Below are 24,745 nucleotides of genomic sequence, written 5' to 3'. Positions count from 1 at the left end.
GCATAAAAGGCTGCGTCGGACAACCAGCTGATGCGGAACCTTGATCTGCCTCCTCGTTAGCGACCTTCTCCAGCCATTTCCTGTTCCTGAACGCCTTCCCCGAACCCGTCCCTTGTTCCCCCGATCTACTGCCTCCTTCGGATTATCGACCTCTTGCCTGCACACTGACCTCGCCTTTTGGATCCTCCCTGTTACGACGTTCGCACCTCGAAGACCCTTTGCCCGTCCTCTGACCTCCTCTCTTGGATTTCCCCGAAGACACCACGATTACCGCTCTGCACTTGGGTCCGCCGCTTCCCTCTGACGCGACCATGACAGGTATATGTAGCAAGAGATTAAAGGTTTCAAAAACATTGTGACTAAACAGTTTCAAATTTGCAGGGAAAAAATAAAACTGAATAACATGGTCATATATGATCAGTGCAACATTTGTTTAATACATTTGTAGCAACAGCAACATCTTAGGGTTGCAGCAGCATGGAGCTATCCCAGAAACACTGGGTGCAAGGTTGAGCTGGATTTGAACCTATGCCTAAATAATGCAGGTAGGGGTGGCACTAGCTGTGTCACCTCTAAACTGGAACAACACAGTATGTAAACAAATTTCAACACCTGAAGCACCTCCTGGTTCTGAAGCTTTCCAGTTTACCAATGTGGACTATATGAGAGTGGGTGATTGTCATCTCCCTGTTAAATGGAGCCTAGTCCCAAGGACAAGGCGGATAGTGTCAGGATCATCTTGTTTGATTTCTCCAGTGCCTTTAACACATACAGCCTGGGCATGACATAGGGAGAGGCTTTGGTTAGGTAAGGTACATACATCTACTGTCTTGGATTTTGGACCACCTGACTGACAGACCAGTTTTTAGGGTTACAGGACTGTGCATTAAACATGGGGTTCCCTCAAAGGACAATCTTGGCTCCCTTCCTTTTCACCCTGTACACCTAGCATGTCAGGCACAATACTGAACAGTGTCATATGCAAAAGTTCTCAGATGATACAGCAATATTTGGGTGTACAAATGATGGCCAGGATGACAAGCGAATAAAACTGGTGAAAGACTTTGTTTAATGCTAAGAAAACAAACTGCAGCTCAACAACAGAAAGGCTAAAGAGCAGTGAACTTCAGGAGGACCACCTTCCAATGATCTACAACATTCAATGACCATTGATGGAGTAGAAGTGGAGTTGTACCTGGGGTGCATGTGGACAACAGGCTGGTTTGCTGAAGCGCTGTATACAAAAACTCATTATTACTTTCTCAGCAGGCTCAGGTCTCTTGGATTATACAGGTCTCTGTTGCAGATATTCTGTCAGTCTTGTTTAGTTGGTGGATTCTTCTATAATGTATGCTGGACAATGGCAGTTCTACAGGTGATAACAGCAGACTGAATGAACTAGTCATTAAGGCTGGTTCAGTTCTGGGAGCTTGGCTGGACTCTCTGGAGGGAGTAGTACAGAGATGAACTCTAAGCAAACTCTTAGCTATCATGGATAATGACAAACTCTCTGTATGCCATTCTGACTGAACAGAGGAACACCTTCAGCAACAGACTGATCCTGTTGTAGTGAAAGAATGAGTCCTACCTGAGGTCATTCATGTCAAAGCCCATTCGGTTCTCATAACAAGACCTTTCACTGTCAGGATGGTACAAATCTAAGAGTAAGTCACTGTTTCTGATTCAAAATAGGCAATCAAACAAACAAATAATACAGGTGGTGCAACTCTTACAATGGGGTTATATTTGCCACGAGCTGAAAATCCCCTTGTATGTATTACAGGAATGAGAACGGTCTGAAAACAATGAACATACACCTAAAATAAAACAGCAGCAATAATAATAACAATCATAGTGCTATAATTATAAAGTGAAATACAGATCAGGTAATTATTTCTGAATACTGCAGTGAATACTGGGTAGTATTCATTAATGAGTAACAAATATTCTCTTTTTCACTTGCTGGTCATTTTCAACAAAAAAGGAAGGGAATCACAATTGAAAAGTTTTACAGACAAAACACAGTCACTGACAGACACCCAAATACTCTGACCAAATATAATATGGTTAACGGGATGGTCATCGTAAGACCAGGTACTGGCAGGTCTCGTAGGGTGTAACTTGGGGACCAATGGCAATACTAATAATATTCCCATGCACTATTCTATAACCTCTTGAAGGATTAAGGCTAGGTTTGAAACATTTTATTGAATTTAGGTAACCTTTGTGGGAGAAAACTTGCAAACATGAGTAATGGTAAAGCTTTATTGAAATTAAACTGCAGCAGCTATACAATAACATGTGATACCTCTGAAACTGCATGCTTAACACATCCTATTTCTCTGCACCATTTAATACAGATGTCAGGTAATACTATTAAGTAAGTGATTCATGTTCATAAACTCAGGCTACACGCACTGGTGTGAAAATCTGGAACACTTTGCGACTGCCTTTTAATGACAAAGAAACACATAGTAGATATCACCTCTGCATCCTGGAGAAATACACACATTATCTGAACCGCTTATAATCCTTCGGGGTTGCGGGGAGCCAGAGCCTAACCCAGCAACACAGGGCGTAAGGCTGGAGGGGGAGGGGACACCCAGGACGGGACGCCAGTCCATCGCAAGGGACACCAAGTGGGACTCGAACCCCAGACCCACCGGAGAGCAGGACCCAGTCCAACCCACTGTGCCATGGCACCCCCCCTGGAGAAATATTATTGGATAAATAAGTAAATAAATCAAAAAAGAATGTGGAGGTCAATAACAAACATCCTTTGGAATATAAGATGAAATCAGGTGCGTGTAGCCCATGAGCTGGCCCTGTGATCATTTTTACTCATAGAGCTGATGTGGATCCTTGACTGTTCACACAGCTGCAGGTCAAAGGTCACTCAGTGCAGTAGAAGGTCCTATTACATACTGACGCTGGCTCATTACGGCTGATTTAATAAACCTTGCAACCCAAAGCCGTGGTAAAGTCACTTTGGTGCCAGCCCTGTCCCCAGCTGCCAGCCCTCTGTCAACGGACAGTTTAATGTCTGATTTGTCATCGTTAAACTGTCATTGTCATAGTTTGCACTCTCTGTGATTAAGGAAGGCAAGATGGGAATCCATGATCCCACCACAAACAGACAGTTGTAATTATGTCATCAGAAGGAAGCATTCAAGGTTCTCATAGTATTCCTAGCACATATTCCAGACAACACACATTTGATTAATTGCAGCCGTTGTCCAACCAGACACTGCACAGGGATCTAGAACACCAGCAGAAGTCAGCTATTTTCAATTAATTAGCTACCTGACATGGAAATATTTTCACATTAAATTTATTCTTTAATGAACATCCATTGAATTTCAATTATGTCTCTTATTTTTAAGGAAATGTGGTTTAAGAATATGTATTTTTCTTTTTGTTTTATTTAGATTTACTCATTTAGCTAATGTTTTTCTCCAAAGCAACTAATAATGTTAAGGTTACAATTATTACAAGCTTACAATTACTTAGCCATTTATAAAGCAGGGTAATTTTACCATGCTGAAGACTGAAGCTGCAATCTAAAGACAGTAGCGCTAATCACTCTACTACTGGCTCTTTCTTTGACTGTAAAGATGCTATTGACAAACAAAATGTAAAATTTTATAGGAAATTACATTTGCATTAATGAAGTCATTGTCAAGGACCTAACCTATAAATAAAGCAATTACAGTATGTGACACACTGATGGCAGTTACATTAGCAGATAAGCCAACCTCCAGCCTTCCTCCCACCAAAAGATATGTTGACTTCACTTTTCATAACTTAATTAAACCCTCCTCCCAGTATTTTACCTAGACCTAATGCACGCTTTAATGGGAATGAGCGGGCGCGGCAAATCGCTCGAGCTAGACCTCTCTGGTGGCACCAAAGTTGATTGGCAATTTGAAGGATCAAAGCTGGTAGATGAGCAGTGGAATGAACTTCCTGACAGTGCTCATGAAAATCCCCACAGAATCCGGAGCCCATAGACAAACAGAACACCCATTCACTATTTTTAGGCCAGCTGACTTATTGTCAGGTATGCCTCTGAAACACAAAATGAGGGAAAAAGTAAATAACGCTGAAGGTTGGAACAAGTTCACAGACTGTTTCAATGCTTTCATGGAATGTGTTTACCATGGTGGCTGCCGTGAACATCTACAAATTGAACAGCTAGGTCATGAAAAAGTAAACAACATCTGGAAACCACAAAAAGAAGAAGAACAAAAAGGATTTTCAAAGGGATACTGATAAGAAATGAAAGAATTTGCCCTTTGATGTGAATTAACTTTTAACATAAATATCACTGTCATTTGCGCATTTAAGACACTGAACGGCAGTGAAGTGTAGCACATAGAGCAAATCGATCAGTATGTATGAGCTCTGGAGTAAAGATGCAAAAAAAAAAATAAATAAAAATAGGTTTTATATATTCTTCCTGTCTACACATGAAACTCAACTGTTAGCAAAGTGATGCAGAACGATCACTGGTGTTCACTACATGAAATACTGAGTAACACGCTGTGGACATACATAGCACTTTCCTAAAATAACATATAACAAATGATGATATTAATAATATTCAAACGGAAAAAAAAAACTATATTTAAATGCACACACACACACACTTTCAGAACTGCTTGTCCCATACGGGGTCTCAGAGCCTAACCCGGCAACACAGGGTGAAAGGCTGGAGGGGGAGGGGACACACCCAGGACGGGACGCCAGTCCGTCGCAAGACACCCCGAGCTGGACTTGAACCCCAGACCCACCGGAGAGCAGGACCCAGTCCAACCCACTGCGCCATGGCACCCCTTTATATTTAAATAATATATTTAATAATTATATATAATTAAGTGGGGGGTGCGGTGGCGCAGTGGGTTGGACCACGGTCCTGCTGTCCGGTGGGTCTGGGGTTCGAGTCCCGCTTAGGGTGCCTTGCGACGGACTGGCGTCCCGTCCTGGGTGTGTCCCCTTCCCCCTCCGGCCTTACGCCCTGTGTTGCCGGGTAGGCTCCGGTTCCCCGTGACCCCGTATGGGACAAGCGGTTCTGAAAATGTGTGTGTGTGTGTGTATATATAATTATGGGGTGGGGTGGCTCAGCAGGCTTGGCCGAGTCCTGCTCTCTGGTGGGTTCAGTGTTCAAGCCCTGCTTGGGGTGTCTTGTGGCGGACTGGCGTCCCGTCCTGGGTGTGTCCCGTCCTGACCCCCACCCCCCCCAGCCTTGTGCCCTGTGTTGCCAGGTTAGGCTCCGGTTCACCGCGACCCCACTTGGGACAAGTGGTTTCAGCCAGCGTGTGTATAATTATTAATACATTTTTAGAAGTGTTTCATTTTAGATTTTATGGACTAGAAGAGTCAACAGTTTCAATGGAAACTAAGATCTTCTGTACTGATACATGTGGCAGTCACTATTCTTTGACTAATTACGTTTATCTGACACTTTTCTCCAAAGTGACTTACAATGTTAAGATGCTTATAATCATTAACCCACTTCTACATCTGAGTAATTTCACTGGAGCAATTTTTAGGGTAGGTATCTTTCAGAAGAATACTACATCCAGAGGTGAAAATGTGAGCTTTGGGTGTAAAGGCAATAAAAACCACTATGCTACCAGCTGTGCCCTGATTAACATTGGCTATACTGTTGGTAACAATATCAACTTATCAGCTGTTAAAGCTCATTCAGTTGTTAAAAACTCCATGAGAGGGGAGGTGTGGTGGCACAGTGGGTTTGCCTGGTGGTGGGTCTGGGGTTTGAGTCCTGCTTGTGGTGACCAGCAGCAGACTGGCATCCCCACTGGCCCTGCACCATGCGTTGCCAGACAAGAGGTTGTAGACATTATGTGTGTGTAAAACTCTTTTAAATATCTTAAAGGCTACTTTTTAAGCAATCCCTAGAATAACTTCTAAATCTTCAATTTAATGTAAAGATTTAAAATGTTACTTTTCCATTTTCATTAAATATCCCAGATATCTTCATTCAGAATATTACATTCATATGTGACAGCACCTTCAGTATCCCACCAGCCCAAAAATGAACACAATTTCGTGTAAGAGTGACTAAAGACATGTAACAAGAAGATTACCAATTCAAATGCCTGAACAGGTTCTGTTGCAAAATCCTTGAGCCGAGTACTTTACACTGCTAAATTCCACTTACACCTGTAGAAACTGATAAAATTTAAGTTTCGTACAACACCACTGTCAGTTTGACAAATGATTCCAGTAAAATTTACACCAAACATCTGAAGCTATAGCTGTAACACAAACAAATACTGTTAATAAACAGTAAAAAAATCTTAACAGCGGACAAAAACCACTGAGGGACATTTGTTCCAGCTATTGAAGAACTTCAACGTGTTGAAAGAAACCATTTCATTTGTTCTATTTTTCGATCACCAACACTTTGAGAAAAACAGAGACATGAAATAACCTTTTTAAGGATAAAGACAAAGATTCAGTGAAATAAAGGTTTGATTTCTTAGTGGAATACAGTTTAACAATCACTCAAAAAATCATTTAAAACAGGAAAAAAACTAGGATCATTTATTACATGGAAGATCAATTTGAGATGAGAAATCAGAGAGCTGGTTAGAAAGGTAGCTTTTTGCTTGACTTCCTTCTAGCCTCTCATTAAAGCTGCAGGTTTTATGCTATGAAGAGAATGCATTTCCATATTAAAAATATAGTTACACTACATTTACAACGAAGAAAAAGAGTTAACCTCATTCTCCGCTAGATGCGCAATGTGATAAATAAGGAGTCAATGGATATAGAGTAACCTGTGAAAATCCCAGATTATACAAAACAATGTAATAATGTACATAATGTTACAGATAAAATTCTTTATATATTCCCCCATCCAAGATAAGCAGGGAACAGCCTAGCAACCTAATCTTAGATCTGCTCCATAAAATTGCAGAATGCGACAAACTGATTCTGTAGCATATTGCTGGTACTAAATGTTCTTCACCTGGACTTTTACTGTCTGCAAGATGCAGTATGAAATATATCCAAGGACACAAAGTCCACAAAGCTGGATCTCAGTCAATTTGTCAGTTTCCTGCTGATTGCCCTGGTGTTACGTTTATTCGTTGAGCAAGTGCTTTTCTATGAAGTGACCTCCAATGAACACTATGTAGTGTTATCAACCCACATCTTATTCTCTCAAGGTAACTCACAGTGCTAAATACACTACTTACAATTAGTCAGTCATTCATACTCCAGTAAAACACACTTTCTCCCTCTCTCACACACACGCACGCACACACACACACACACACACGCACACAAACGTACTATGAATTACTTTTTTTGGCGTTACCAATACACCTGAACAGGATATATTTGGACTGTGGGAGGAAACTGGAGCCCCCAGAAGAAACCCATGCAGACACAGGAAGAACATGCAAACTCTATGCCTCACGCCCTCTCGGACTACCCAGGTACTGTGAGACAGAAGCACCACTCACTGTGACACTCTGCCATGGTTAGGGGAGATGTTATAAAATGTTTGACTTTTGCTTATATACTAAAAACAAGCTTCTCAGGAACATTAAAACTGATTAAAAATAAGAAGTAAATTCAATTTCTGTGAGAAAATAAAGAAACAAAAAAAAAAAATCACAGCCTTGTTCCAGCCACATGGTCAGCAGCTGCTTTTTCTGCTGCATGAATTTTAGCCATGGGAGAGCATCCCAGGGAAAGTTACTGAAAGACCCATCTCAAATCCTTCTGGCTGACATGCACAAGTACACTGTTGATGGATTCTGTACTGACCCTTGCTGCAATCAACTATTACTAATTTCATCCTAACAAACTCAGAAGCAGATTAAACAAAACAAACAATAAATAAATAAATAAATCCCCCTTCTCCTTTTTAGATGGAGAATATGAAAAAATGTTTATACACACACACACGCACACTACTGAGTACCATGGCTGTTCAGCTGCAGTCTGTCAATCTCAAGTAGCACCTTCTGTTGATGTTTGAGCATTGAGCTACCAGGTGCTTCTTGGTTAGTGTGGCTATTGGTCTTCTGCTCATCCATAGTTCCCCACATATGGTGCATGCAAACCTTTTCCTCGGGTCTGCTGTTATAGTACCGCTCCATTCATTCCATGTTCTCAGTCCATATCAATGAATGCCTTGTTCCAGTAGCCCAGCTGTCATAAGGTTGTCCTGGTTCTCCAACACCTGATGCGGACTTTGTTAATCCGGTGATGTCCGAGCTGGTACAGTGTCAGTTATTTTTCTCTCGCTCATGTTCCGAAGTAGGCTTGTTCACAGTATTAGGAGCCTAAGCCTGGATACTCTTACTTGAGGCTCATCTTGACTGGGATGTGAACTCCTGTCTCCTGCATCACACTATCTCTAAGCCAACCAGCTACTGAGACTGCATAGAACTGTATGCAGCAGCAGGACAGCTACAAGTAGATGAGCAAGACATCGACTCGCTGATCTACAGCCAAGACATAGGGATATCTTTTGGTCTGGAGAAGTGTGGATGCATGACAGCAAAAAGAGGAAAGATAACCAAGACTGAATGGACTGAACTACCAGATGGCAATGTAGCAGATATACAAGACAGTCACAAATACCTGGGGATCCCACAGTCACATGGGGACCACGATGAAGAAGCAAGAAAGACAACAACAACCACATACCTCCAGAGAGTGAGACAGATCCTGAAGAACTAATTCAATGAGAAAAACAAGATCCAAGCAATCAACACCTATGTCCTACTGGTCATCAGATACCCAACCAGTACAGTGAGCTGGCCCATGCAGGCAATGGAAGCTGTCAATAGCAGGACCTGGAAACTCCTCACGATGTATGAAGGATTCCACCCAAAGTCCAATACTCAGATTGTGCATCAGTTAAAATGAAGGGGGATGGGGCTTAGTGAGTGTCAAGGCCACTATCCTGGATGAAACCAGAACATCCAAAATACATCAGAGAAATGGCTCTTGGAGAGATACCTGCTAAGAGAATGCCTCAGACAGGCCAGGTGGTTAAAGAAGCATTAGAAGCACCATGGCAGGACAAACCCCTCTATGGAATATACCATTGGTATAAAGCAGAGGTGGCTGACTTCCAGAAATCCTACCAGTGGCTGGAAATGGCTGCACTGATCACAGCAGCACAGAAACAGACTCTAAGAACCAGATCAGTAGAAGCAAGGGTCTACCATACCAAACAGAAGAAAAGGTGGCAGCCTCTACACAAGACAATACAACACCTACTGGCGAGGTGCAAGATGCAGGTGGGAACAGCATACACTGAATGGCACAACCAAGTGGCTGGCATAGTGTACAGGAATATCTGAATAAAGTGTGGGATGGACCTTCCCAGGTCCAAGTGGGAGGCGCAACAGAAGATGGTTTAGAATGACAGGACTAAGATCCTGTGGGTCTTCTAGATCTGGTCTGACAAGCAAGTACTGGCGAATATTGGACATTATAGTGGTGGAAAAAGAAAAGACATTGACAGTGGTGAGACAGGTAGTGGTCCCAAATGAAGAAAGAAGAAAGTATGAAAAAAATGAATGGAAATACCAGGGCCTGAAGAGTGGCTCCAACAGGTACCTGGAACATGACCAGAGCTCTCAGTCCAGAAAAGCACAATATCAGAAAGAGCAGAGAAACTACGCAGAACCCTGAAACTGCCAGGCCTCTGGTAGAGCGAACCGCCCAGAGGGATGAGGCAGAAACTTATGTGTGTAAATGTACTATATATTTATACACACACACGCATGCACACACACACATTGGCTGAAACCGCCCTCCCCCATATATATATATATATATATATATATATATATATATATATATATATATACACACACACACACATAGTCATGACCATGCTCGCACCAGCCAGCAGCACCTGGCTCCAGTTAAGCACCTGATTTCAATTGGAACATCTGGCTTTTTGTCAAAGGGGAAAATGCCTTTATGTGTATTCAGTGCATGGCCTTCCTCGGCTTCATTCTACGCATGGATGGGCTGGCAAAGGACCTGACTAAGGTTCAGGCAGCGCTCGATTAGCCCCGTCCGGCCTCCGCAAAAGCTCTACAGGTTCCTAGGGTTTGCAAACTTCTATCACCGATTCATTCGGCGTTAGTCGTATCGCCGTCCCCCCAACTTTGCTCCTTAAGGCAAAGGGGCCCCGGCTCACCTGGTAGCCTGAAGCCCTTAAGGCCTTCCAGGACCTAAAGTGGCATTTCACGACTGCTCTGGTTGTTCAACACCCCAGTCCGTCACTGCCCTTTGTAGTCAAGTCAGATGCCTCAACTGTGCGTGTAGGGGCAGTTTTGTCTCAGAGACAAGGGACTCCTGCTAAACTCCATTAGTGTACATACCTTTCCTGTAAGCTGTTACCCACCAAGCGCAACTATGATACCGAAAATAGAGAGCTGTTCACAATTAAACTGGCTTTACAGGAGTGGAGGCACTGGCTGGAGGGGGCTGCTCACCTGTTCCTGGTCCTTATAGACCACTGGAACCTTGAGTACTTTAGAACAGTCCAACGTCTAAAGCCTCTACAAGCCTGTTGGGCCCTTCTCTTTACCAAGTTTCAGTTCAACATCTCATACAGTCCCGGCTCCAAGAGCACCAAGGCTGATGCTCTGTTCAGGCTGTACGACAGAAACCTGACCCCAGCCTTACTGGAGACCATGTTGCTGAGCACTTGCTTTGTGGCGCCTGTGCATTGACAGTTCACGCAAGACCTCCAGAGCTCCCAACCAGAGGAATCTGGTCCTGCTAATATTCCAGACGGCAAGGAGTATCTCCCAGCCAGGATGCGTCCCCAACTGCTCCACTGGGTACGTGATCCCCCAGTAGGCCATCCAGGTTGTCGACGAGCACTCTCTCTGCTTGAAAGGAGGTACTGGTGGCCCTCCCTTAAGGAAGACATGCAGGAATTTGTACATCGCACAAATTAAGGCCCTGAATCGGAAACCTGTAGGGTTGTTGGAGCCACTCCAAGTGCCATCCAGCCCTGGTCCCATGTAGTAGTGGACTTCTTGATGGACTTACCTCCCTCCACAGATAATAGTGTGATCCTGGTGGTCTTAGAAAGATTTTCCAAATCCTGTCAGTTCATCCCGTTTCCCCGGCTTCCCATTGCTCTGGCCATGGCCAAACATCTTTTCCGCAATGTCTTCCACATCTTCGGGTTGTCAGAAAATATTGTATCCGACCGTGGGTAGCAATTTGTGTCCAAGGTATGGAGGGAGTTCTAGCAGAAACCCTGTGTCTCCGTCAGTCTCACCTCCTAGAATCATCCCCAGGCTAACGGATAAATGGAGCGGCTAAATCAAAACCTTGACCGCTTCCTCCGAAGCTCCTGCAGCCGGGACCAGGACCAGTGGGCACGGTTCCTACCCTGGGCCGAATATGCCTATAATTCCCTCTCACATTCCTCCACAGGTCTCTCCGTTCCAGGGCGTCCTTGGGTATCAGCCTCCCTTGTTCCCATGGCACCCTGGTTCCTCTGATATTCTGGCTGTTGACTCCTAGTTCCAGAACAGCGAAGCGGTCTGGCGTGTGGTCCAGGAACATCTGCACCAAAGCGTTCACTGCTATAAACAACAGGCTGACCGACACCGTTGCATTCTGTTCTTCCAACCTGGACAACGGTTGTGGCTGTCCACCCGGGACATCCGCCTCTAGCTGCCCTCCAAGAAGCTCAGCCCCCGCTACTTTAGGCAATTCAAGATCCTACAATGCATCAACCCAGTCAGTAGACCGGTTATAGTTGCCACCACACTTACAAATATGACCCACTTTTCATGTCTCCCTGCTCAAGCCCTACAGTACCTCCCTGCTCCAGGCCACCCAAAGAGACCTAACGCCATGTCCTATGGAGGTAGATGGAGCACCTGCCTATGCCGTTCGTGCCTTTCTGGACTCCAAACGTTGGATCAGGGGTCTGTACTACCTGACAGACTAGGAAGGGCCTTAGGAATGCAGCTGGGTCCGGCACGCGACATCCTCAACCTATCTCTCATCACCGACTTCCATAGAGACCATTCAGAGCAGCCGGCGCCCTGTCCCAGAGGTCGCCCTCTTTACGGGTGTTGTCCGAGCTCCAATTAAGCACCTGATTTCAGTTGGAACACTTGGCTAAAAAAACCACTGTTCAACCACTTCTCAGTTTTGGAATCTCACTTGAGACAGCCATCCCCTCTGTGCTAACAGCACTCACCATGTTCCATGTCCTGTTCCCCTTCGTCCCCGACTCCTGTTCTTCGTTCCCTGGCACTGGACCATTCGCCTCATTTCCCACCTTCCTCTACGGATCTTCGCTTTCAGCCTGACCACTGATCGACCGAGCATTTGCCCAACCCCCCCCCAACAATGAGTCTATCCCCTTGGCCCTGAATGTCAACCGCCTGAACAGTCATGCACTTTGGTTTTGCCTTCTCTGTGTCCTCTGCTCCAGATGACATTTATTATGATTTGCAGCACAGCGAGGTGGCAGGGGAAGGGGGCGGAGATGGGGATAAAGGGGTCGCAGCTGGGGTTGATTGCACTCCCTATTTCTTCCCCTGTGCCCGGCAGTAAGAGAGAGAGATGGAGAAGAATCAGAATCAGAATCAGAATCAGAACGAGCTTTATTGCCAAGTATGTTCGCACATACAAGGAATTTGTCTTGGTGACAGGAACTACCACAGCACAGACAGAATGACAGTGACAAGACACAGATGAGAAGATAGAGTATGTGAGCAAGGGATAAAAAATATTTAAAAAATATAAAGTACCCAATATACAAAAATAGTACAAAAATAGTCGCTAGATACAAATGCAAGGGAGTGTAAGAGAAATGTGATAAATAGTTATAAATATAAATAGCATTATGTATTGCACGGTTTACTCTCTAGGGGAGAGATTTAGGTGTTCATGAGGTAGATGGCCTGAGGAAAGAAACTTTTCTTATGCCTGGCTGTCCTGGTGCACAGTGCTCTGTAGCGCCGGCCAGATGGCAAGGGTTCGAAGAGGAAGTGGCCTGGATGTGAGGGGTCTAGAATGATTTTGCTCGCCCTTTTACTGACTCTGGACGAGTGCAGTTCTTGGAGAGCTGGGGGGGATGTGCCGATGATTCTTCCAGCAGTACGAACTATCCGCTGCAGTCTTCTGATGTCTGACTTCGTAGCTGAGCCGAACCAGACAGTTATAGAGGTGCAGAGGACGGACTCAATGACTGCGGAGTAGAATTGCAGCAGTAGCTCCTGTGGCAGGTTGAACTTCCTCAGCTGACGAAGGAAGTACAACCTCTGCTGGGCCTTCTTCACAATGGAGTCTATGTGGAACTCCCACTTCAGGTCCTGTGAGATGGTGGTGCCCAGGAACCTGAATGACTCCACTGTTGCCACAGTGCTGTTCATGATGGTGAGTGGGGATAATGCTGAGGTGTTTCTCCTGAAGTCTACGATCATCTCCACTGTTTTGAGCGTGTTCAGCTCCAGGTTGTTATGACTGCACCAGACAGCCAGCTCTTGGACCTCCTGTCTATAGGCAGACTCGTCGCCATTCCGGATGAGGCCGATGAGCGTGGTGTCGTCTGCAAACTTCAGGAGTTTGACAGAGGGGTCCTTCGCGGTGCAGTCGTTGGTGTACAGGGAGAAGAGCAGTGGGGAGAGCACACATCCCTGGGGGGCTCCAGTACTGATTGTGCGAGTTTCGGATGAGAATTTTCCCAGCCTCACTATCTGCTGCCTGTCTGTCAGAAAGTTGGTGATCCACTGACAGATGGAGGTGGGCACGGAGAGTTGGGTTAATTTGGACAGGAGGAGGTGTGGGATGATGGTGTTGAAGGCTGAGCTGAAGTCCACGAACAGGATTCTCGCATAAGTCCCTGGTTTGTCCAGATGTTGCAGAATGTAGTGCAGTCCCATGTTGACTGCATCATCCACAGACCTGTTTGCTCGGTAAGCAAACTGCAGGGGGTCCAGCAAGGGTCCAGTGATGTCTTTCAGGTAGTCCAACACCAGTTTTTCAAGTGACTTCATGACCACAGATGTTAAGGCGACAGGTCTGTAGTCATTAAGTCCTGTGATTTTGGGTTTCTTTGGGATGGGGATGATGGTGGAGCGTTTGAAGCAGGAAGGAACTTCGCACATCTCCAGTGATCTGTTGAAGATCTTTGTGAAGATAGGGGCCAGCTGGTCAGCACAGGTTTTTAGGCAGGCCGGTGAGACGCCGTCTGGGCCTGGTGCTTTCCTTGTCTTCTGTTTGATGAAGACCCGACGCACCTCCTCTTCGCAGATCAAAGGTACAGGAGGGGGGGAGGTGGGGGTTACTTGAGTTGTTAAGTGATTGGTGGAGAGAGGGTCTGAATGGGTGTAGGGTGTGAGACAGGGTTTATCAAACCTGCAATAAAACTCATTCAAATCGTCGGCTAGTTGTTGAGTTGACACGGTGCCGGGGGGTGGTGTCTTGTAATTTGTGATGTCTTTCATGCCTTTCCACACCGACGCAGGATCGTTGGCTGAAAACTGTTTCTTCAGCTTTTCAGAGTAGTTTCTCTTAGCCACTCTGATCTCCTTTGCCATAGTATTTTTGGCCTGTTTATACAAGACTCTGTCCCCGTTCTTGTAGGCGTCTTCTTTGGCCTGACGAAGCTGTTTGAGCTTTGCAGTGAACCACGGTTTGTCATTGTTGTATGTTAAACGAGTCCTGGTAGGGATGCACATATCCTCACAGAAACTGACGTATGATGTTACAGAGTCTGTGAGCTCATCCAGATCGCTAGCAGCAGCCTCAAAAACACTCCAGTCAGTGCACTCGAAGCAGGCTTGTAAGTCCTGCTCTGCTTCCCCAGTCCATCTTTTAACAGTCCTTATTACAGGTTTAGCTGATTTCAGTTTCTGCCTGTAGGTCGGAATAAGATGAACCAGACAGTGATCAGAGAGCCCCAAAGCTGCCCGTGGAACAGAGTGGTATGCATCCTTTACTGTGGTGTAGCAGTGGTCCAAAATATTACTGTCTCTGGTGGGACATGTAATATGCTGTCTGTATTTTGGCAGTTCACGGGAGAGATTTGCTTTATTAAAGTCCCCGAGAATGATTATAACAGAGTCCGGGTGTTGTTGCTCTGTGTCAGTGATCTGGTCGCCCAGCTGTTGCAGCGCTGCGTTCACGCACGCTTGCGGTGGAATGTAAACACTTACGAGGATGAACGAGGAAAACTCCCGCGGCGAGTAGAAAGGCTTGCAGTTGATGAAGAGCGCTTCTAGGTCAGGACAGCACATCTTCTTCAACGCTGTTACATCTGTACACCACCTTTCGTTGATGTAGAAGCATGTCCCACCGCCACGTGATTTCCCCGCTGATTCCGCGTCGCGATCCGCTCTGAACAGCTGGAAGCCCGGCAGATGTAGCGCGCTGTCCGGGATGGCTTCATTCAGCCAGGTTTCCGTGAAGCACAGAGCAGCAGAGTTGAAAAAGTCCTTGTTTCTTTGGGACAGGAGGAAAAGTTCGTCCATTTTGTTGGGTAAGGAGCGGAGGTTCGCCAGATGGATACTAGGCAGCGCTGTTCTAAAGCCGCGCTTTCGGAGCTTGACAAGCGCGCCGGCTCGCTTTCCGCGCTTGCGCGTCTTGGAGCGCTTGGAGCGCTTGAGCAGTGCCGCTGCACCTCCGACTACAATGTCCAGCAAAACGTCAGAATAGTCGAAAACCGGTAAAATGTCGGGTGGTGTGTACTGCCGAATGTTCAGCAGTTCTTCCCTGGTAAAGCTGATTGTCGGAGTATAACTAAAGACAGGGCAAACTAACAAAAACAGTAAAACAACTGTGGAGCTCCACACCGAGGCGGCCATCCGCGGCGCCATCATGCGAAGGAGAGTGAATCCACGCAGATGAGCACGAATTCGAACCCGAGCCCGGAAACAACGCAGTCCAGACCAACCCGAGGCTCCTAGCTCCCCGACCCGCACGAAGCCCCATCCTACCTGTTCCCTATCCCCCCTTTTCCATCCACTTCTTTCTCCCTGAACCGAGACTAAATAAAACCCCTTCACAGATGGGCACCGCATCTGTTGTATCCTGCCTCGTCTGTTGCAGTGGTGACGACACCTGGAGCCAGCGAGATGGAGGGAGACCAGCTGGAGCACATTCTCCAGCAGATGCAGCTGCAGCTGCACCAGCGGGAGTTGCTGGATGTGATTGTGGCGGTCAAGCTCACAGAGCGCTGGGCCATGGTGGAAGCCCTGGCTGCCCTCGCGGACTGCCCGCTCCGAAACCTTCTTGGAAATCTTCGAGTGCACCGCCCACGCCTGCTGGTGGACTCCGAAGGAATGGGCTCTGAGGCTTACTCCCCTTCTCACGGGCGAAGTGTTGCTGCTGGCGCGACAAGTCCCGGCTGCTGCCACCACGGACTACAGGGCCCTCCGAGATGCCATGATGGAGGGGGTCGGCCTAACGACGGAGGGCCACCGCCAGCGCCTGCATAACTTGAGGTGAGACGAGTCTGCCCGGCCCTTCCTCTTCGCCCAGCGCTTCCTGGACTCCGCCAGACGATGGTTGAAGCCAGACTGACAAGACTAGAAGTGGATTGTGGAGGACGTGGCCCTGGAGCAGTTCATGGCGGCCATGCCGGCTCCCACCGTGGACTGGCTCCAATGCCACCGGCCGGAGACCCTCACGGACACAATCCGCCTGGCTGAGAACCACCTGGCCGCATCCCGCAGCAACCCTCCAACCCCACCGGCCCCGACTTCTCCCTGTGCCACAAGACCGCCTGAGTCCCGGCCTGCTGCCCCGCCCCTGTTCCCACATGTCCTTCTGTTCCTGGGGGCCGCCCTCCGGTTGGAAACTCCGTGTCTTGTAAAACCCCTCCCTCTGTTCCCTTAGCCCCCTCTTTTTCCTCTCCCCGAGGGACCCCTCTGGCATCCGGATTACATCGACCGGAGTGCTGGCATTGTGGAGACCAGGGACATCTCCAGCGGGATTGACCCGTTATGGATGTCGGTGCCGCAGAGGCCGTCGATAACGCCGCCGGTGCAGCCGCTCCCCGTCCAGCTCCTTGGTACCAAGTTCCGGTAAGGTTCCGAGGGGTTATCTACTGGGCTTTGTTGGACTCCATCTGCCAGCAGACCATGGTCCATAAAAGCCTGGTGCTGCCGGGGGCATGGCATAAGCAGGGTATGGTGAAGGTCCGGTGTGTTCACAGGATACCAGTGCACCCCGGGCAGCCGCTTACATATCTGTATTTCTGCGTGATTAACGATCGTTATTACCACGTGCACTAGGGCCCAGATACTATGGAGGACAGCCTCTAGCTGTTAGTACCCTGCAGTCGCCGGGAGATGTTGTTCCACACGGCCCATTCCAACCTGGGCAGGATAAGACACTGGGGCGGCTCCTAGGCCCCTTTTATTGTCCGGGTATTCGTGGGGATGTCCGTCGCTGGGTGAACCCACCTGTCATACCGCGTGCCCTGCTGTGTCCACTCCCTTTGCTGGACACTCCATTCGACTGGGTGGGAATGGACCTCATCGCCTCTTTAGAGTGGAGCGCGCGGGGTTTTTTCTTTGTGTTTGTGGTGGTTGATTACGCCAGGCGATACCCAGAGGTAGTTGTCCTACGGAATATGTCGGCACACATGGTGGCGGAGGCACTTCTTAAGCTTTTCACCAGGGTGGGCATTCCAAAAGAAATTCTCACTGACCAGGGCACCACATTCATGTCTCACACACTCATGGATCTGTATCAGCTGCTGGAGGATCAGCCAGTTTGCACCTGTGTTTTTCACCCCCAAACCAATGGGCTGATGGAGCGGTTTAACAGAACTTTGAAAAATATGATTGCAAAGATTGTGGCTGAAGACCCCAGACACTGGGACCAGCTGCTAGAGCCCCTATTGTTTGCAGTGCAGGAGGTGCCCCAAGCCTCCACAGGCTTTTCCCCTTTCGAACTATTGTATGGCCAGTGTCCCCAGGGGGTTCTGGACAGTGTAAGGGAGGCCTGGGAAGATGGGCCCAGCCCCAGCAAAAATGAACTGCTACATGTCCTTGATCTAAGAGAGCAATTGAACGCTCTCGGACGCCTGTCAATGGTACACCTCCAACAAGCGTGCACCTACAACAGGGGGACACAGTTACGAGATTTCACCCTGGGCAAGGAAGTACTTGTACTGCTTTCCACGTTGCAGTCCAAATTGCTTGCTAAGTGGCAAGGGCCCTTCATGGTCACACAGCGCATAGGGGACGTTGAATATGAGGTCCTCCGATCCCATGGGGGGGGGGGGGGGCGTGGGCGGGCATGGCAGATATGCCACCTCAATCTCCTTAAATGCTGGCAAGAGGCACCGCTTGCCACCCTAGCCACCGCGGACCTGGAAAGGGATGAGTTGGGCCCGGAGTTGCCCGACCTGGGCAAAGACCCCTCCCCCTCACACTAGGTCCCGGTCTCACTGAGCCCCAATGGAGGGAGGCGGCCCTGGTGCAACAGGAGTTTGCCGACATTTTCTCCCCTCTGTTGGGTCGGGCGATTCTCATTCAGCACCATATTCAGACTCTAGGGGGCGGGCCGTTGCGTAGTCGACCATATTGCGTTCCTGTCTATAAGCAAAAAATGATACAGGACGAACTCGAAAAAACGCTGCAACTGGGGATCATCGAGGAATCCCACAGTGACTGGAGCAGCCCAGTGGTATTGGTCCCTAAGCCAGACGGCTCTATCCGCTTTTGTGCAGATTACAGATGGGTCAATGAGGTCACAAAGTTTGATGCTTACCCCATGCCCCGGGTGGATGAGTTGCTGGACTGGCTGGGATCTGCTTGTTTCTGTTCGACACTGAGTCTCACCAAGGGCTACTGGTAGATTCCCTTGTCTCCAGAATCCAAGGAGACCTTGGCTTTCTCTACTCCTTTTGGTTTGCACCAGTTTGTCACGCTCCCTTTCGGTTTAGAGGGGGCCCCAGCCACTTTTCAGCGACTCATGGACAAGGTCCTCACGCCTCACACCAGCTACGCCGTGGCCTACTTGGATGACGTCATTGTGTACAGCCCTGACTGGCCGTGGCACATGGCTCACTTTAAGGCGGTCCTACAGGCCCTGAGGGAAGCGGGCCTCACAGCAAACCCAGCGAAGTGTGCGGCTGGAAGGAGAGAGGTACGGTATCTGGGGTTCCTCTTGGTGGACAGACAGATTCAGCCCCAGATCAACAAAACAGCCTCTATTGCAGCTTGTCCGGTCTCCAAGACGAAAAAACAGGTGAGATCTTTCTTGGGGGTCGCAAATGATTATTGTCGGTTTATCCCGGGGTTCTCCACCTTGGCTGCACCCCTGACAGATCTCACCTGCTAAGGGGCCCTGGATCTGGTCCAGTGGGCGGAGCAATGCCAGAGTGCTTTCGAGAAGATCAAGGAAACGCTGTGTAGGAGTCCTGTCCTCACCTGTCCTGACTTTTCTCTCTCCTTTCTTTTACAGGCAGACGCCTTCGACGAGGGATTGGGGCGGTCCTTTCCCAGGAGGTGAAAGGGGAGTGGCACCCTCTGCTGTACCTCAGCTGCAAGCTGACAGGCCCAGAACGCAAGTACAGCACCATTGAAAAAGAGTGCCTGGTGATCAAGTGGGCGGTCATCTCCCCTTGTTTTTACCTCCTGGGCCGGGAATTCGCCCTGTGTACCGACCACGCCCCCTGCAGTGGCTGCACACTATGAAGGACTCCACCCCCACCTCACTCGCTGGTACTTGGGCCTGCAGCCCCACCGCTTCTGGCTTGTCCACTGGCCAGGTCGGGACCAGGTGGTGCCCGACTTCCTCTCGCGGTGGGGAAGGAGTGGGGCGGTGCAAGTGGGTCCCACGGGGCCCCGCCGGAGGCCTGACAGTGGTGGTGGAGGAGTGTAGCATGCCGAGGCAGCAGGGGAAGGGGGCGGAGATGAGGACAAAGTGGTCGCAGCTGGGATTGATTGCACTCCCTGTTTCTTCCCCTGTGTCCGGCAGCGAGAGAGAAAGATGGAGACGGAGAAGGAGAGCGAATCCACGCAGAGGAGCATAAATTTGAACCCGAGCCCGGAGATGATGCTGTCCGGACTGACTGAAGGCTCCTAGCTCCCCTGACCTACGCAAAGCCTCATCCTACCTGTTCCCTGTCCCCACTTTTCCATCCCCTTCTTTCTCCCTAAACCAAGACTAAAAAAACCCCTTCACAGACAGGCACTGCATCTGTTGTCTCCTGTCTTGTCTGTTGCATTATTAATATTATTATTATTATTATTATTATTATTATTATTATTATTATTATTATTAGAGAGGGGGGTGGGGTGGGTTCTGCTCTCTGGTGGGTCTAGGGTTTGAGTCCTGCTTGGGGTGCCTTGCAACGGACTGGTGTCCCCTCCCCTTCCAGCCTTGTGCCCTGTGTTGCCGGTTTAGGCTCTGATTTGCTGTGACCCCGCTTGGTACAAGCAGCTTCAGCCTGTGTGTGTGTGTATTATTATTATTATTAGTAGTAGTATTATTTTGTGGGAACATCCTCAAATTGAATTTTTTCAAGTTCTGCTCTCAACAGCTCTGTCTAGATGTTCACAACACTGAAAGCTCACAACTCACCAACAGTAAAGTCTAACAACTACTCCTCTTACAGTAATTCAGAAATTTAACACACCTACAGAGAATGTATAATATCTGACTGTAAGCCTTATGCATTTCTGACAGACTCAGTCACCCATAATAATAAAGAGAGAAAAGGACCCCATTAACTTCATTCCTCCTTGACTACGTGGAGGAGTAATGTGATTCGGGGAAAATCATGAGTATGTAAAGGCAGTAGGATAAGGCAATTACACATGAACCCCCTCAGGAAGCATGCTTAACTACAGACCATTAGGAAATGCATGCTCATTTTAAAGAATATTAAAATGCTTATTCATAAGTGCAAAGACCATTTACGGAAAGTTGGTGGGTAAGCAGTTGGTGGGTAAGCAGTCTGCTCCTGCTGAGAAGCAGGATGGTTTGCGGTAAATGGACATGTTCCCTGTATATGGGAATTCTGGACAGAGTGGGACCACAGAGCGAGTCAGTGCTCAGCTACGGAGCCAATGAACCACAGATGTCAGAAGTCCAGAGGACTTCTCCTCTACACAGAAACAGTTCAGGCTCCTGAAGCCATACTTAATTCATGTTACATGTTTAACTGACTTTCTGTATTTAAAACACTTTAAGAAATTCATAGCAGCACATATTACTACGATGCTTATGGCCAATGGCCCCTTTAAGTGGATTATTTCTTCTGTTTATGACCTTTAGCAGTCATCATAAAATGTTGTAGTGTAAACATATGATGAATAAAATTGCTCTTGTTGCTTGTTTTAAAGTAGTCAACATATATTTTTAACCAAATACTGACCGAAATTGATTGATTGATTGATTCCAACAAGCATATTCATCATAGTCTTCTGCATGTCTTTATGCTGAGGTAGTTTTTAAGAACAATCCAGTATAATGTTCAGGTATTCAAATAATGTGACGATACAGCTATGAAGATGAAGCATAAATACTGTTTATAAAGTTTGAATACATTAGTGTGTGTTTCAAGTATAATTCTCAAAAGACAAAATAGGCAACTGCTAGCAAGGGAAACTAACAGTGAAGGCATCAAATCTACAGTAGGAGGAGCTTCAGTCAATCTGATAGACATACGATTGTAAACATTGTAGTTCTGAAGATATAATAGGCAAGTTTAGCTTTCAGGATTATCTTCAAACAAATGACAAGTAGTATTATTATCCAGCTGCAAAAAGAACCTGCACATTTATGAGTGTGCTTCACAAAGTTAGTTCAGTACAGAAGAAATGGGTGACCCTGTGGATAAGGATTATTTGAAAGGCTATGAATGTAAGACGCAACCTCCAAATAACTAGGCTTCTTGATAAGAGGGTGACACTTGCTCTCTGCAGGGCCTTAGTTGACAGTCATGGATTGTACAGGACAATGCAGGGGAGCCTCAGGACCTCTAAGATGAATGACCAAACAAAAGTGGAAGATTTTGAACCTTCTGCCCCACTTCACCTTACTTGCTTAGAGCCTCTTACAATAGCAATAACTTCAGATGGCTGCACAAGTGTAGCAAATAATGAACATAAAAAAACATAAATATTCTTTATAAAATAAGTGTCAACATTTACATGAGTTCCCATGACCTTAAATTGGATTTATTTGAAAGCTTTTGTGTATAGGTACAGAGTAAAAAAAATTCTGGACTCTGGAAAAAAATGTGCTCTGACTGATTTTGTTGTGATTTTACAGGAGACTGAAAGCAAAATACAGCATTATAAAGCAAGTAGTATGCAACCAGAATGAATGTTTAAGGTTCCTTTCTTCTTTAGTTAACATATGAAAGTATTTTTTGACTCATTGTGAGTTTTAAACAGTTGAGTGGATGGGTAAAAGTGTCCATTTATAGATGTGTGGACTAACATTGAATGATAAAAGAAGAGATGTGACTATGGATGGCTAGGGCAGGGCTCACCTGATGAGATCTCAATGCGAGTGTTCTTCTTCTGTGTGACATCGACGTGGATGGAGACCTTGCCGTCACTTAGGCCCACCTCTAGTGTTCCATCGGCTAGTATGCTAAAGAGAAGCAAGCCACTAGGGTTCCAGGTGCGAAACATGAAGCTAATGGAGACGGTGTGGTGCTCGCTGCGCCCAGGGAGATGCAGAAAGCTGGTGGCATTGAAGAATGCAGGAAACGTGTGGGACTCTGCACAGGAGAAGCTCAGATTGCGCTGTGGACAAGGATGGGGAGGAGTTAAACACACCTTGTCCTAGCAGATAATGAAAAGTTCATAAAGAAAGTGCCAAATAATCAAAATTTTAACAAAAAAATTTGATCCGTAGAACACAAAATCTTGTAATGAAAATTATTGCTACTTGTTCTAAAGTGGTCAAAAACATGTATACACATATATACACACAGTCTGAAGCTGCTTGTGCTGAGCCAGAGCCTAGCCTGGCAACACAGGGTGCAAGGCTGGGGGGAGGGGACACACCCAGGATGGGACACCAGTCCATTGCAGGGCACTGCAGGCAGGACTCAAACCCCACACCCCCCCGAGAGCAGGCAGAGGCCAAACCCGCTGCGCTACCGCATCCCCCCAAAATCAATTACTGACGCGAATAAACTGATTGTGTGTTATGCACCTACTTGAATGATGAACCTTGGTGCAACAAATGGTAGGTAACAAACTAGGTTTACTTGAGTCACGTGTCTGCAGCTAAGACTCTTTCTCTTAATGTAATGCATAAATTGTAATTTTGCTGAGATGTGGGTCGCTTTCGACAGAAGTGTCTGCTAAATGAATAAATATAAATGTAAATGTAAATAACCTTTCCAGCAACCGGAACTAACAAAAAAATGACGACTTCTGTGTATATATATATATATTCTTAAACGGTAATTTTAAGTACCTTTTAAGAGCTCATAGTAAAAAATACAAACCCCATTTCCAGAAAAGTTGGGACACTTTCTAAAAATGCAACGAAAATTAAAAACTGTAATTTTTTCAATCACTTGAACTTTCATTTAACTGATAAAAGTACAGAGAAAACATTTTCAGTGTTTTCAACGACAAAGCTAATTGTATTTTGTAGATATAAAAAAGAACAGAATGTGATGCCTGCAACACACTCAAAAAAAGGTGGGACAGAGGCAAAACAAGACTGAAAAGGTTACAAGTAACACTGTTCTAGAAGGTTCCACAATTAGCAGTTTAACCAGTAATAGGTGAGGTTATCAAGATTGAGTATAAAAGGAGCATCCACTAAAGACTTAGTCTTTGTAAGCAAGGATGGGTCGCGGTTCACCACTTTGTGCCAAACTTCGTGAGAGAATTGTCAGTCAGTTCAAAGACGGTGTTTCTCAGCGCAAGATTGCAAAGAATTTAGGTCTTTCACCATCTACAGTGCATAATATTGTGAAAAGATTCAGGGAGTCAGGGAAAATCTCGGTGTATAAAGGCCAAGGCTGGAAACCGCTGCTGAATACGCATGACCATTGAGCACTCAGGCGGTATTGTTTGAGAAACCATCATGCTACCGTGATGGACATAGCCACACGGGCTCGGGAGTACTTTGAAAAATCATTGTCGCTCAACACAGTCCGCTGCTGCATCAAGAAATGCAACTTGAAATTGAATTATGCAAACAGGAAGCCATTTATTAATTTTGTGCACAAACGCTGCCAAGTTCCTTGGGCCTGAAGTCATCTGAGGTGGAGCGAAAGACAGTGGAAACGTGTCCTGTGGTCAGACGAGTGCCACACCCACGCTACCGGTGCAACGAGCTACACCTGGGAACTAGTCAGGACAGGAGCATAAAAGGCGGTGACAGGACCAAGCTGACGCGAAACCTTGTTCACCTCGCGCCCAAGCTTCCCACGACACACCTTGCTGTGACTCCTTGTTCATAGTTCCTTGTTCCTCGCCCCTCGCCCTCCTGCTCCTTGCTCATCGCCCTGTGATCCCTACTCCTTGCTCCCCGATCCCTGAACCCTCCTACTTGGTTGGCTTTCCTGTGTTCCTGGACCCTTGCCTTCTTTTTGACTTCGCCTCCTGAATCTTCCCCCTAAACAACGATTGTCCCTCGGTGACTCTTGCCTGTCTGTGACCACGGTTATTGGATTTTCCTAATAAACTTCCTGTTTGCCCTGCACTTGGGTTCGTCCTCTCACATCTGGACATGGAACATGGCAGAAGGTTCCGCCTCTAAT

The 24,745-nt window shown here is 46.8% G+C and overlaps 1 protein-coding gene across 4 annotated transcripts in view; it reads right to left on the bottom strand.

The window, feature by feature from the left end:
* LOC108919681 (contactin-associated protein-like 2) overlaps positions 1–24,745 on the bottom strand; it is a 392,807-nt gene that overhangs the window by 158,656 nt on the left and 209,406 nt on the right. For all 4 annotated transcript variants that reach the window (XM_018727885.2, XM_029258941.1, XM_029258940.1 and 1 more), the window contains exon 8: positions 22,505–22,763. In XM_018727885.2, coding sequence (XP_018583401.2) covers positions 22,505–22,763 — 259 coding nt within the window. The remainder of the gene's footprint in view (positions 1–22,504; positions 22,764–24,745) is intronic.

This window comes from Scleropages formosus, chromosome 16 (assembly GCF_900964775.1).
Source record: "Scleropages formosus chromosome 16, fSclFor1.1, whole genome shotgun sequence".
Classification (NCBI taxonomy): Eukaryota; Metazoa; Chordata; class Actinopteri; order Osteoglossiformes; family Osteoglossidae; genus Scleropages; species Scleropages formosus.
This window is presented reverse-complemented; position numbering and strand designations above follow the sequence as displayed.